Source organism: Marmota monax, unplaced genomic scaffold, assembly GCF_021218885.2.
Source record: "Marmota monax isolate L192 unplaced genomic scaffold, Marmota_monax_Labrador192_F-V1.1 WCK01_AAM20220418_F8-fsc00069, whole genome shotgun sequence".
Classification (NCBI taxonomy): domain Eukaryota; kingdom Metazoa; phylum Chordata; class Mammalia; order Rodentia; family Sciuridae; genus Marmota; species Marmota monax.
In genome coordinates this window covers 4,631,130-4,645,965 of record NW_026695243.1, presented here as the reverse complement: position 1 = coordinate 4,645,965, position 14,836 = coordinate 4,631,130, and the positions used below count along the sequence as shown (strand labels likewise).

Sequence of the window (14,836 nt, the reverse complement as noted above, 5' to 3'; positions counted from 1 at the left end):
TCATGGGGGTGCTGGCAATGTGCTGTGCTGGCTTCCTGGGACAGCCAGATAAGCCCAGCTCTGTCCTGGACACAGGACCACAGCACAGATCCCTGTAGCTTGGGCAGGAACAGAGGATGGGTTTATAACTTGTCGAAAGGACTAGGGCCACTAACTCCACATTCCAGAGTCTCCCAGGGGTCACTTGTTCCCTGCCTCTGAGAAATGTCTCCCTCCCTCCCTCCTCTGTCCATATCTTCTGCCTTCAATTTCTCTGCAACCAGCTTGGCCTAGTGGCCAGCTCACCAGCTCACCTTCCTGAGCCTCATCCTTCTTCCCACCCAGCAAAGCTCCCACCCTTCTTCCTGAGCCAGAGCAGCAGGAAAAAAATCACCCATCTGTTGGGAGGGCTCCCAGATACAGCAACCCAGCTCACCTGGACCCTCTGGGCATCCCAGAAACTCACAGCAGCTCTCCTGACCTGCCACACTCCTTTAGGTCCTCTTCCCTGCCACACCCTCCCACTGTTCTCCTTTTACCAGAGAAGAGAGGCCACAAGCTCGTCTTTCCTGGTCTCCTGGGCTGCCCCAGCTACCTCCCAGGAGCTGGAGAACAGATAGGGGAGCCTGGCTTCCTGCCATTATCCTCTCCAGCTTTCTCCCTCCCCCCCCACCATCAACCCCACAGTCTTTCACTGACCCTGGCACACAGTGTCCCCTTTCCTAGAAGGGAAGCCTGTCTCAGCCACTGCTTCCCTCCTGTCCTCACATGTCCCTGCCTCCCCCACCCTTCCCTGGAGGCCAAGTGTCGGGGAAGAGCCTCTGCCTGCCCAGATATCCTCAGCCTATGGCAGTCCCGCTCTGGTCTTCCTTTAGCCACTCTTGCAGAGGTCCCCTGGGAATTTCTGTCAACTCTTCTGGGTGATCCTTTGGCAGCTACTCTCTCCTCAGAAACCCCTGGTCTCTGGGCGACCTTCCCTGGTTGCTCCCACTCTTCCTATGAGTCAGGGCTCTTCCTGCCACCAGGGCCAATTCCTCTGGATACTCTTCAAGGATAACTGAGGCCAGGCTCAGTTGAACTGATGAGTGACAGAGCTGGGATGTCCCATCTTCCTCAAACCTCACAGCAGGTGCTTGAAAACTGGGCCAGAGAAGGCCAGTCCACCGGGTTGCTCATTCAGCCTGGCAGGGCCCCAGGTTGGGTGGAGACCAACCCACGGTAGGGGGAACCACTAGTGCAAACCAAGCCCCAAGTCTCCAGGGCAGGAGGCTGAGAAGCCAGAGTTGACAGCAGCTCTTAGGTCCTGTGGGCTCTTATGAGGCTGCTCTGGGCCCCGGACATTGGACTAAAAAGACGAAAAGATCCCTCTTCTTCAGGGTTGGCCTGGGCCCCCATCAGCTGCAGCCCAGGCCCCACGGTTTTCCTCCCTGCCCTGGTCTGAATGAAGACCAGTGCGAAGATGGCTGGAAAATACTGAACCCACGGAGACCCCCAGGGGTAGCAGGGGTCACCAAGAACTTCAGGATCTCTGTGGTGCCTGCCCTGTAGATGGTACATTTAGGAATTTTTATTCCAAAGCTAATGTCACATCCAATCCTATTCTCCAGCTGAGCAGGTTTGTCCAGCTCTCTCCTCAGGCCCAAGCCCGGGGGCCGTGGGGTCATGGGGGTCAGTTCTAGAATACAGGATAAGGATTACTCCAGCTGGCCCAAAGGACGGGCTGCTCAAGGAGAAAATGATGCATGCCGGGAGGTTGCTTGGGCCACTCACACCTCTGCTGACCCCAGTTTTCCCATGTGGAAAATGGCTCAGGTCCACCACCCACCCTTGTACCACCAGAGCTGAAGTAGGCTCTGGGTGGGACCCAGGTTCCCAAGTAGAGTCCGACAATGTCTGCTGGCCAAAGATACTTCTCAAGAAACTCTGGAATCAGGGTGGGCACGGGCCATTGTTGCTGCCTGAGCTCCCTCTGGGGAGTCCCCCATGTGCCAGAGTTGTCCTGGGTGGGATCTGGCAGCGCCTACTCCTCCCCTCTGCTTGTCTCTCAGGGAAAAGGAAACAGCCAGGAAGGAAAAAGTACAAGAGAACGAAGGAGCCATAGCTGCCCGAGAGGTGCAGGGCCTCATGGACACTATCGGTGAGTCCCCGTTCACCCGGAGGGCAAGAGAGAGTCCCTGGGCAGGGGGCGGCTCCTGGGAGCCCCTCTCTGGAAGCCCCTAATGATCACACTGTGGTCCTCTGCTCTGTCACCCAGAGGATATTCCCTGAGCATCTTCCCCAAGAGTTCTCCCTGGCTCTGGTGCGCACTTGCTGAGGAAAATCTGGGCTAAAGGAGGCACCTTGCTTGCTGTGATTTCATGGTAGCATGTCCCAAGCCGCATTTTCTTCCTACTCCATTGTTTTAATTTGACTCTATCTCAATATAGAAGCCCTTTGTCTTTGTGATTAAAAAAGGAACAGATGCTCACTGTAACAAAAAAAAAAAAAAAGAGGGAGATAAAGCAAAAAGTAAAACTGCCCTTCCACAATAGCACCCCTTCCTTAGCCAGGAGAGCTCTCTGTCCTGTTAGCCCATGCAGCATCTGCCTTCCCAGGTAGATACAGGGCAGAGTGGAGCATGGAGTAGGAGTTCAGAAGGTCCGTGTCCAGATCCCTGCTCAGCCCTTTACCCCCCCCCCCCATGCCTGAGTCTCCTGACTTGCAAATGGAGCCTAGTAATAGGACTTACCTCCTGGCTTCACCCCGAATAGTAATCGAGTTAGATCAATGCCTGCTGTGTGGATGGTGCTCTTTGCATGTTTGGTATTATTATCTGTACAGACAATCCCTGATTTACTGTGGTTTACTTACAATGTTTCAATTTCTAGACGCTCAAAAGCACACCCATACAACCATTCCGTTTTTCACTTTTAGGACAGATTTCAATAAATTAACTGAGATATTCAACACTTTGTCAAAAAAAGGCTTTGTATTAGATGATTTCACCCAAGGCTAAGATAAAATGTTCTGAGCACATTTAAGGTAGGCCAGGTTAAGTCATGATGTTTAGTATGCTAGGTGTTTTAAATGCATCATTGACCTGGAATATTTTCAACGTATGATAGGTTTCTCAGGATATAACCCCATTGAAATTTATAAAAACATCTTATATGTATTTGTGTCTTTAAAACTTAAAAAAAAAAATGGAACCTTACCATTTGGGAACTTGGCCAGATTATTTATTTATTTATTCATTTATCTATCTATCTATTTAGTGGTGCAGGGATCAAACTCAGGGCCTCACGCCTGCTAGGCCAGCACTCTACCACTGAGCCACACCCCCGCCCCCAGGAAGCCTGAGACCTTGTTCCCTGAAGCATTCATGGATCCCCTTCATCTTTCTTCTTGCTTAAGCCTCAGCCGCACTGCTGGGCTGGCTTTGGGGTCCACCTTCTGAACCCAAGCCTGGCAGTGCAGGTGCTCAGTCTGCCTAGGAGCGCTTCCCTCTCTCTGGAGCTCTGAGGCAGTCTCCTCACCTCTGTTGTGGCTCCACAGTTTCTAAGGAGACCAGCACCATCACCCTTCAAAGGCAACAGGCACAGAAAAAGAGGAACTATGAGAACGCTCTGGCCAACTTTCAGGAGGAGATTGCAGAAATCACCAGGGTAAGAAGACCCGGCACCCCCTCTCCTCTTCTGTTCCAGTGGCATTTCCTAGGCAGATTTGACCTCCCTCCCCCTCCCCAGCTGGGAGGTCTTCAGTGGCTCAGCAAGACACAGAAGTAGATGGACTCATAGTGGCCATGGGTGAGTGACTTGGTAGGAGTGCCTGTTGTGAGCTCTCAACTCTTGGAAAAATCCCCACTACTCCATTTTAAAGTAAAAGAGAGCTTGCATTACATAGCACATAAGGAACCAAATTGGAACTGCTCTCCAGGTCTGTGTTCATTTAGACCAGTTGATGAGAGACCTGATTGGTGTGCCCCCACTGACAGCCCACTGCTGCTCGCCCCTGATACACTTCCACTCTGGGCTCTGTTCCCACACTGGTGCCTGGAATGTTCCTGAAATGATCCCAGCCTTTGCCCCCCCCCTTTTTTGGGTAGTACCAGGGATTGAACTCAAGAGCACTCGACCACTGAGCCACATCCCCAGCCCTATTTTGCATTTTATTTAAAGACAGGGTCTCACTGAGTTGCTTAGCACCTCACTTTTGCTGAGGTTGGCTTTGAACTCACATTCCTCCTGCCTCAGCCTCCCTAGCTGCTGGGATTACAGGCCTGTACCACCATGCCTGACACCTTTGCTCTTCTAATTCCTCTCTGAGCCCTGGGTTTCCACTCACTCCCATCTCCCTGAATCTTCTCTGATTCATGTTACCCTATCCTGAATTCTGAATACTGACTGTCCCCAAAACACAAAAAAACAGGCTCCCTCTTTCAGTCATCTTTTTCACTGATGTGATTAAAAGACCCACAATTTTAGGGGAGGAAAAGTTTATTTAAGAGCTCATAGTTTCAGAGGTCTTAGTCCATTAAAGGGCGGCTCCTTTCCTTGTTGGCTCAAGGTGAGGCAGGATATCATGGTGGAAGAGTGTGGCAGAGGAAAGCAGCTCACATGATGATCAGAAGCAGAGAGACTCCACTCTCCAGATACAGAATATATATATACCCCACAGCCACATCCTCAATGAACACCTCCTCCAGCCACCCCCCACCTGCCTCCGGTCACCACTCAGTTAATCCCATCAGGGATCGGTTCACTGATTAGGTTAAGGCTACAACCAATTTCTCCTTCAAACCTTCTTGCATTATCTCACACGTGAGCTTTTGAGGAACACCACACCTCAACCATGACACTCCACCAGCCATGTTCTCAGAACATCCCACCTCGATGCCAGCGCTGCTTTCACCATGTGCTCCATGAGTCTTGGTTTCCCTGCCTGAAGTAAATTTGGCGTTCTTTCATTTGGTCCTTCCTCAGTTCATGTTTGGTGAGTGCCAGCCTTGGGCCAGGCCTGATGTCAGCACCCACCTCACCAGCCGTGATGAGAAGGTGGGCTGAGCACTGGCAGAGCGCCTGGTGAACAGCGTGGTGCCGTAGTCCTGTGTGCATGAGTTGATTATAACCCCCAACTCCTCAGGACCAGGCAGTCATGATCATTTGTGAGATGGGACTGTGCCTGGCATGGCACCCCCATTACAAGAAGCGCCCTTTCATCCCTGGGGGATGTTGATGCCGTCACCCTCCTGGCCTGTTGCAGGAAATGGAACCTCCGATCTTAGAGACAGGGAAACTGTTTTTGAACAAGCTGTCCCAGTCTGACAAAAACATCAACCATCTCTTCAAAAAGATAGAAAACGACAACAGCCTTGAGGACTACACCATGCAAGTAGGGGTCCCTTTGTAGCTGGGTCTCCCCCTGCCCCACTCTGAAGCTCCCAGCCTGACTCAGCTCCTTGTGCAGACCCTGTTGGAACTGTGGGATGAGGTGGCCCACGTGTTCGTGCTCCAGAAGCAGGAGATTAAGGCACTGGACGAAGCGCTGCTGTCCCTCGAGGTCTCCAGAGGCGATAAGGTAAGTTGGCAGCAAATAGGCTCCTTGGTGACACTCACTTGCAGGGTTTAAGGGCCCTCCTTCCCTTTTCTGTTAGTGCTCAGGGAAGTGGGAGTCACTAACTGGCATCTTGTCCTCCCCAGCTGAAGAGTGTGTTGAAGAAATATGTGGAAATCATAGAGAAAACGTCCTACCTCATGCAGCCCGACGTGTACAGGCTCATAGATAAGGAGGCCACGGTGAGTGGGTTTCCCAGGTGGAAACCAGCCCATGGGAGAAGGATTAGGACCTCAGTTCCCCAAGCTTTGTGTCTCAGGAGTGGTGGGGCTCTCATCTGTGACATTTCCAAGTAATGCAGGTGGGCTGCTTGCGATGGGAATTGAGGCTCTGTGATTATAAGCACTTTCATGGAAACCTTTGCGAAGTACATTTTCTGTTTCCCTACCATCTTAAAGCAGGCACGCCTAACATGGGCCATGATTCTGAGCTCTGAAGATTCTAGCTGGCACTTTCTGGGCCGAGTTTGAGCCACAGTGTGCAGTGGCATGGGGGCCACACTATAGAGTCATCATCTTGGGATGTCGTGGTCCCAGAGCCATCTCCACCCTCGGGAGCAACCCCAACCTGCTGTTTGGTTTTTCTAGCTGTCACCTGTCCTCTTACTCACCACCAGCAGTGTCTGTTGCTCAACCATGCCTACCTCTTAACTCTGGCCCCTCACCCCCAGCGGCCTCAGCTGCTGCCCTTGGTGGTGGAAAATAAGCAATTCAGGGTTGTTCGCGGTGTCTCCAAAGTCAGAGAAAAGCCCAAGGTCTCTTCTTCTTGCTGACCAGAGGTACATTTTGCTACTGTGGGTCTCCTGGGCTTTCCAGATAACAGCCTCCAGGCAGCACAGCATCCTGAAGAGAGCCCATGTTCAGAATCACAGATGGGTCCAGCCTGGCTCCTATTTCTGGTGCCCTGGACAAAGCACAAGAGGAAGGGACACAGACTTCCCTCTCCACTGCCCATTGTGGAAGCTCTTGAAATGGCTCAGACCCTGTGCCCAAAAGATCCTCATCCATAAAATGGGCATAATGTTACTTAATGCCAGGACTTTGGGGATAATTACTTTGGATGATGCAGGAGAGTTCAGTGGTGGTAGCTTTCTTTGATAAGTGAGCAGCTCCTAAATTTTAGATACTATGTGCGTCAGGAGAGTTGGAGTCTTCAGTGTCCAGATCATGCATGAGTTCCACTTTCCTGTGCTTATTCTTCTCACTGTAACACTTAACACTGTCTTTCCTGTGCTTATTCTTCTCACTGTCTGCTGCTTGCTCTGTATGCATTTATTTCATCTAATTTCACAAAATCCCCGTGTTGTAAATAGCTGTATCCCCACAGCTAAACTGCAGGCCTAGGGATGAGCTCCACCAAAAAGCAGCAATGGCTTTTGCCCATTGAGCCTGGTAGAGCCTCACCTCCCTAGAAGGCTTTGGGAAATGTGTGGCAGCATCTGGGACTCTACTTGTGCCTGGGAAGAATGGGGGAAGCTACTCTCATTTGAGAGATAGGACTGCCAAAGGGCAGAAGAGTGCCACATAGTGAAGGCTTGTCCCTACTCCCGTGCCAAGGCACTCAAGTGAGAGTCACTTGGAGAATCACCAAAGAACGTCTGACTCCTGCTTCAGTGGGTCCCTGTTCTCAAAGCAGCCACACATGGCTTGTTCCTGATGGCAAGAGCACTCTGCTTTTGGAACAAATTTGTAAAAAGCAGTGACCATTTACAGCCCACTAGAGCACCCACTCCTTCCACCTTCTTTAACAACCAACCCAATGTGTTCTGAAAGCTGGGTTGAAGTTCATGGTTAAGGCTTCAAGGAAGATCCCTGTCACTGTCTGTGGCTGCTTCCTTGCCTGCTGACACCTTGGTGGTACTCAGACCCGCCCTACCCCATTCAGGCCTGGCCTGCACCTCCCCAGTCCCCTCCCACCTCTCCCTGTCCCTTTAACTGAGACTTGCTCTGACCTGAAGGGTTCCATCCCACCCTTGCCTTGCCTGCCTGTGACCACAGGTCATGAACTATGCCCTGCTGGGCAACCAGAGGGCCATCGCCCAACTGTCCCTGAACCTGATGGAGGCCACCCTACAGAAGGAGCTTGACAGTCGCTACCGCTGGCAGTGCCTAGTGGACACCTGGAAGGCTCTCAAGAAGGAGACCCTGATGGAGAGCTTCAGGTTGGCGATGCCAGCGCTGCCCGCTGTTCTTCCCCAGTTCACAGGGGCCCACAGGCTGGCGGCAGCTCCCGCCCATTTCGTCATTGTTTAGAAGTGCTTCTCAAAAAGTTAAGAGTAAAGATCCCGCCCCACAGTGAGGAGCACAGCTCATACCTGGGCACGGTTTCTCCCAGACATTTTTAGACCCATGTAGCATACGCAGCTTTAGAGCTTACTTTCTTGTGAACATTATTTTGCGAGCATTTTCTGAGCTCAGCACGAATTGTTGGAAAACATTCGCCCGATTTCTGTACACTTCCCAATTTTCCTTATTATTCATAACTTGGGATACTGGGCTTGGGACAGAGATGGGCAGGGACTTGCCCAAGGTCACAGAGCAGGCGGCAGCAGTCAGGATTCCCAACAGACAAGCTTGTTGATCCTATGCTGTTGGTGGCAGAACTTCAGTGGCATCCCTGCCCACCTTTCTCCTCCCACTGACTTCCTCCACTCCTCAGTGTCCCAGAGGGGAGGCTGAGGTGGGCAGAGAAGGGCAGGGTGCTGGGCTCTGAGTGTTCTTGCCATGAGTCTCTTCCCTTCTCACTCCTGGCCTCCCCTCCTCTCTCTCCTCTCCATGGTGCCAACCTGTCTGGCTGCCCAGAGAGTTCATGGCCAGTGAGGATATCCAGTCTCCTCCGGTGGTGAAGAAAGAGCTGGAGGAAATGCTGACCGCCCAGGAGGTCCTGCAGCAAAAGCGGCTGAAGCACCTCTGCACCATCTGGTAGAGCCTGGAGGGAGGGGTCACTTGGAAAGGCACCTTTAGGTGTCCTGTGGGGAGATAGTATGTCCTTAGCCTGTCCCCTGCAGGTCCTCCAGAACAGGCCATTTCCTGGTTCTCTGGTACTGGCGCTGGATACTCAGACTCATGGCAAGAGTGAACACAGCTCATTTGCTGCAGAAAGCAGCTCTGGGTGGCCATGCCAAAGAGCTTGACGCGAGGCAGTGTCCAGGAGTGAGGGAGGAGCAGGGCATGCAGGCCTGGGGAGCCAGGGTAATTGGTTGGACCTTGACCTGAGGCAGTTTGGAATCCTGGGTCAGAAGAGTCTTACACTGGAGGCCCTGGAAGTCAGTGAGGAGACTACAGCCATCAGATAGGGACCCATTAGAGGCTGTGGACACTCCCTCCAGATGTGGATCCACCAACTCTGATCCAATAATAAAGCTGTTCAGCCCACTGAATGTTCTAGATCCTAGAAGCCCACTATCCAGGGAGTCTGTAGCCTCTGCCATCAGAAGCAAGATGGAACTTGCAGGGTCCTGCAGAGTGGAGACTTTGATGTGGGGAAAAGGTTCCCCCGCTCCTGGGCTCTTCAGTCATCCCTCCTGCTCTGGTAGTCATGGAACACAAGTTCTTCTAGTCTCCTCTCCCGAGCTCCTAAGTTTCCTAGGAAGTAAATGACTTTAGGACTGCACTGGGCTTGAGCCAGAGGATTTCCTCCAGGAAGATGGCTCCTGCCCCACGTGCAGCTACATTTTGATCCAGGTATAAAGTCGATAAGGTGGATACAAATCCCAGAGGCAGCAAAAGTGATTGTGTTGTTTCCTATAATTTAACGTAGTTCTGATTCTGAGCCCTGGTTCTTTAAGTTAGGGAAAACTTGGTTTGGGGTCCCATCCCTTGAATTCTAGAATCTCGTGCAGTTCCAGGGCTAGTGTTGGGATGAATGGTCCTCGGCCCAGATCCACCCAGATGCTGCTGGGCCCCTCCTGCCTCCAGACAGTTGGATTTTGCTGTTTCCTGAGCCCTCATGCTCGGGCAGCTTTTCTCTCCAGGGCCTTGGGTCTTGAGGCTGTCCCCACATTGCCACCAGGTTGCCATTGCCAGGCACCCTTCAGCCCTGCTGTGCCTGCACTTGCCCCCACCCTTTTCTGTTGAGTGGAGAAGACAGCTGGTTCCCAGCACAATCCTTGTCCCCCAGGCTCACACCCCTCAAACATTTGTCCCATGTGTGGGCTCTCCTAAGAACTTAGGCATTCAAAAACAAAATCCAGGGGGATTTCCAGGCTGCTTCCCCCTCAGACCTGCCAAACCTCTCCCACAGGCTGCAATTGTGGGGCTGTCTGGCTACCTGTCTGGAGGGCAGAGATGGGGCCCAACACAAGGGGGAAGAAGCATCCGTGGACACTCCGGGCTGCAGCTCAGGGGCACTGTGTAACGGCCATGTCTGCAGGTGGAACTGGGCCGTTTGACCTCACCTGCAAGGAGTAGGGGCAACTCTGTAAATCAGATGCAGTGTGGGTGGTGGCAGGACCAAGTGGGTCCTTCACAGTGAGGGTACATAGACAAGTGAGGTCAGGGCATGATTCAAGTGTCCAGAAGTGTGAACAGCGAATGCCAGGCTTGAGCACACAAGTCTAAAGAAAGTGGCAAAGCCTTTATCACAGAATCTCAGTGAACATCAGCAGGGAAGGCTTGGTTTGTGGTCCATCTGTGCACGGGGGACTTGAAAGTAAACTGTAGATGACCCCTGTGCCCCCTACAGAAGTTGTCCCAAGGAACTGCCTTGTAGGCAGCATGGAGAGTCCCAAACCCCATCCCAACCCATAGCTGCAGGCCCTTCCTCCAGAGTTCCCCATAGCCTGGGGTGGGGTGGTCCTCACCGCTGCACACACAGCCCTGGGGGAGGCATGTGGCCCTGATGACAGAGCGGGGGACATCTAGCTGAGATTCTCCAGGGTCTCTAGAGGGAGTTATCCAAAGGCCTAGGGGGAGCCCCATGGATTTTCTTGGCCCCAATAAAATACATGTGCATATTATTTAGAAATAATCATTCAAAAAAATAAAATTTGTATTTTGGAGTCATGTTAGCTTAACAGAAAAGTTACAATGACAGCAGCGCACAGGATTTCTAATCCTTACTCACCAAGTTTCCCCTAAAGTTGTCACCACAGCAACAGAGGGCAAAGAGGGGTACAGCTCTTCCTCAGCCTCTTCCTGTTCTGTTTGCTGACCATCCCATTAGCCAAAGCCAATCCAGACAGGCCCAGATTCCAGGGCTGCAGAAGGAGGCTCCACCTCCCAAGGGGAGGAGCCAACAACATGGTGGTGGGGGGAGGGGGGTTCAATCTGCCACATTGGCTTTAGACTTTACAGGAGGATTCACAGTTTTTTAAGATGGTTTCCTACTGTTGAGTATGAAGATTTTTTAGAAAAATCATTATTATAGGTTTTAATAGGTACTACATGTTTTTAATTGATGCAAAACTTAAGGCTTAATCTTAATGCATAAACCTTGTAGGTTTTTATATTGTTAACCCACATTCGGTTCCTAGAGGCAGGCTTCCTTGGTCAAGTCATGTGAACAGTTGTTGTTTTTTTTTTTTTTTTCCCTCACTGGGAAAATTCAACTTCATTTTCTAAGAAAGAAACTCATATTAACATTGAAAGACCTTTGTGTAAGTTAGGTTTTGGGTACCAGGAAGTCCCCAGCAGGTCCTTTGTCCCTTCGGTATTCAGTTGATAATACATCTTTCAAAGACACTACCCATTGTGGCAGAAAGCCTTTTAGTGTGCAGGGCTGACTTGTCCTACCTTCCCTCCCCAGTAACCTCCTGCCCCCCAATTACAACATGGCTCAGCTGACTGAGTGGCATTCTTCTCTCAATGCCCTGAACCAGGAACTCGGTGAGTGAAGTTTGTAGGAATCTCTCAGATCTCTCCGGAACTCTCTTCAACTAGTGGCTTTTTACTCTGTTCAAACTAGTGGCTTTGTCGTAGCTCTACCAGTAAGTCATTAATCTGAGAGGAAGTGGGTGGCACCTCCATCCTGGGAAGGAGGGAAGGGAATAGTGCACTCTGATGACCAGAAAGCCCCCTCCACCCCTCCCAGGACCTTCTGGACTCACTGCCCCGCCCACAGCCTCCATGCGCCACACTGACCCCTGGCCTCTGATCCAAACATGGAGACTAGAGATAGCTCCCATGATCACCTTTGACAGCAGCACCTGGGAGTGTGAGGGCTTGCATTAGAAAGCGAGGCTAACAGCCAGCACTGCTCCATCCCAACTGTGTGACCTTCAGGAAGTCCAGGCCTCCTGTGTCCTCACGGTCCTCCTCTGTAAAATGGGAATTTTAAGAGGAATAATAATGGCCCTTCCCTACTGGGGCTGACATCCAGTCGAGATTGGGTTCCTGGCAGACCCAGAGGGTACTCAGTCATAAAGGGAATGTTCTAAAATGTTCTAGAACAAGGATCACCACACTACAGCCAAGGGCGGGCTGCCTGTTTCCTAATAAGTTTCACTGGGACACAGTCATGTTCTTTGGTCAGCTTGCTGTGTCTGACTGCTTTTGTGCCGTGACAGCAGAAACCTCAGAACGGCAGCAATAAAACTATTTACTCTCTAGTCATTTGTGGAAAAAGTTTGTCAAACCTCACTGTAGATGATCTATAATAATTTGACCATTTCCTTTGAGGCTCACAGCAGCCCAGTGAGGTCAGTGGTGTCATTGTCCTCCAGTGATAGAGAAGGACTCTCTCGGTCACATGCATTCAGAACACATAGACATGAGCTCCTTATGTGAGGTTCTTATCCTAGGAACTCTGTGAGGACAGAGATAGCAGCCCCTAATCTGAATTGGGACCACCTGCCAATCTGCACCTAAATCAGCTTTACAGAGGAGGCCTTTGCTGCAGGGAGCTGCCTCCTGTGCAGAGGGGACTCTTTTCATTTCCCTCTTCCTTCTGGAAGAATGACTGACCTATTTTGTTTTCTGCACGTGGAGACAACTACCACATGGACTGCATGATGCGGATCCGCTTGCTGTACGAGAAGAGCTGGCAGGAGTGCCTGGCCTGTGTGCAGAAATGCAAGGTGGGCACCTCTTTCTGCAGACCTGGGAAGAGGAACTACATGTGCTGATGCTGGGGCCTGATGTGTCCCTCCTTAGCCTTCTCACCCCTCCCCCACACCCTTCAGCCTTGATCTAGGCTCTTGTTCCTTCCTCCCAGTCCCAGGTACCCACTCACCTCTGAGCATTCTGATGCTGTTCCCTCTGCCTGAACTCCCCACCTGCCCCTGCCATCCCTTAGGGCTTAGCTTGGTGCCATCTTCTCCAGGAAGCCCATGTAAGCTGGAGTTGTGAACTTTCAGGCCACCTCCTGCTTTACCCTCGACCGCGTCCCTAGTAGCACAAGATCTGTTCATTATTGGAGGTTGCACCTTGCGGGTTATTGCAATGTCCCTTTCATAAGAGGGTGCTGCCCCGTCTTTTTCCCAGGCCACGCATACTTCACGACAAGGTGAGACAGTGAGTTCACTCCCTAATCTCTTCAGGCCAGTGACTGGTTTTCTGAGGTAGGGGAAATATTTCGCAAAAATATCCCCTTTTTGAGTATCCTTTTATGCAACAGAATTTATTCCAAGCAGAGGAGAAAGAAAGAAGTTTAAACTAGAATCAGATAATAAAAAAGAACAATGGCATTGAAGTTTGCATTTCGATGCCAACAACTCCAGGAAACCAATACCTAAAAGAATTTGAAAACATACGTTCTATTGTGAGAAGAACTGTTCTTGATTATTTCTCCTTGGAATTTCCATGTTTAAATTCTTTAAATAATCTAAATAGTAATCATTGGATAAGAAACAACAACAACAACAAAAATCCCCATCTTCCCTCCTTGGTAAGTTTAGGTGAAAAAAAAAGCCTAGTTATTTTGTAGAGCACCCAAGCCCTGAGGACCCTACCTGCTGCCCCCTTTGCACCTCTGACAGTTTTTCTCTGTCACCCAACAGAGGGAGCCCACGTCTGATTTGCAGCCCATGGGGCCCCTGTAGGATGCAGTTCTGCCTGGGGGGCCTGCGGCGCTAAGCCAGGCTCACCTTGATCTCCCTCACTCCAGAAGCAGCTGCTGGACTGCAAGTCCTTCACTGAGGAAGAGGCGGAGAGCCTGGTGAACCCGACCTTCTTCCAGATGGTGGGAGAGCTCCAGAGCAAGGTGGAGGGGAAGCTGGAGCTCCTGGATGTGCGTGGCTCACAGGGACGGGGAGGTGGGGAGTGTTACCCTGGGGCACCAGGCTGTAAGGAGAGTAGAAATCTGGGGACTTCCAACTGTGTGTCCCTGCTATGTCTGTTATAGAAGTCATAGGCCAGAGGCCAGACTCAGGGGTTCCAATCATCCAGGTCCTGCCACTTGCCCGCTAAAACAAGCAAAACTGGTAACAGTGAAAAGCAGGAAAGAAATTTTAATCAATATGGCCCCATTGGAAAGACAAAGTGAGATCGAGTGTCTCGGTTTTGTCTTCTGGGTGCTGACATGAGCTTCAGGTTTAAACAGAAAGAATTGGCGGGGATGAGAGGTAATGCATAATTAAACAGTCAGGTCAGACTATGGTCTGACTGATCATTATCTCAGTTCTGGTTCTGTAAGGTGGCTCTGGAGAGGTCCTTATCACTTGAGGGGACAGTCTCCATTTGCTGCTCAAGATGTTTATTGATCAGACCAGTGATCCTAGAAAGGACAATTGGGTTCCCATGAGATGGGTGCTCCTGCCAAGGCGGGCAGTCTCAGGGTAGGGTGATGTGTCTGCAAGGCTCTAGTGGCCCTGGAAGGTGTAGGGCAGTGATGGAAGGATTCTAGGCACCACTCCAGGGGTCTGGATCAGGATGCTGTAAATGTCCCTGCAAATCTTGAATGGGACAAAATAAGTTAGGTAAGTTTAGGGCTAATAAACTTGTATTACCAGTTTTTAGATGAATATTCCTTAATGACTAATGCACCTACATGCAGAGCTGAGCAGGTCACAAAGTTGAAGTTAATATAGGAGAGAGATGCAAAATGAAGACAGAGATGCCAAGCTTTATCCTGCTTTTAGTTACCCATTGAACATCTGTGGGCCTAAGTGTCACTGCTTTTAGCAAGGACAGCCTCTCTTTCGTCCCTATACATGTCCACTCCCTTGCCCTCCCCAGTCTTTCTCATAGCAGACCTCCTCCACTGGCCACTCCAGAAGTATCCCCTGGCCCCTCACAGCTGCCCCTGACATGGGTGCTGCATAGACTCCAGGAAATGATCTCAGGCCATGAGTGCACCTGAGCCCTTGCTGACCCGGGGTGCTGGGGAC

At 51.0% G+C, this 14,836-nt stretch overlaps 1 protein-coding gene across 2 annotated transcripts in view; it reads left to right on the top strand.

Moving 5' to 3' along the window:
• The window catches only part of Ccdc180 (coiled-coil domain containing 180), a 62,437-nt gene that overhangs the window by 3,645 nt on the left and 43,956 nt on the right, over positions 1 to 14,836 (top strand). For both annotated transcript variants that reach the window (XR_009226419.1, XM_046457240.1), the window contains exons 4-13: positions 2,028 to 2,116; positions 3,514 to 3,623; positions 5,221 to 5,349; positions 5,425 to 5,535; positions 5,658 to 5,753; positions 7,569 to 7,732; positions 8,373 to 8,492; positions 11,317 to 11,396; positions 12,498 to 12,586; positions 13,615 to 13,737. Coding sequence is in view for 1 of the 2 variants with exons in the window: in XM_046457240.1 (XP_046313196.1) it covers positions 2,028 to 2,116; positions 3,514 to 3,623; positions 5,221 to 5,349; positions 5,425 to 5,535; positions 5,658 to 5,753; positions 7,569 to 7,732; positions 8,373 to 8,492; positions 11,317 to 11,396; positions 12,498 to 12,586; positions 13,615 to 13,737 (1,111 nt within the window). In the remaining variant the exon portion in view is untranslated. The remainder of the gene's footprint in view (positions 1 to 2,027; positions 2,117 to 3,513; positions 3,624 to 5,220; positions 5,350 to 5,424; positions 5,536 to 5,657; positions 5,754 to 7,568; positions 7,733 to 8,372; positions 8,493 to 11,316; positions 11,397 to 12,497; positions 12,587 to 13,614; positions 13,738 to 14,836) is intronic.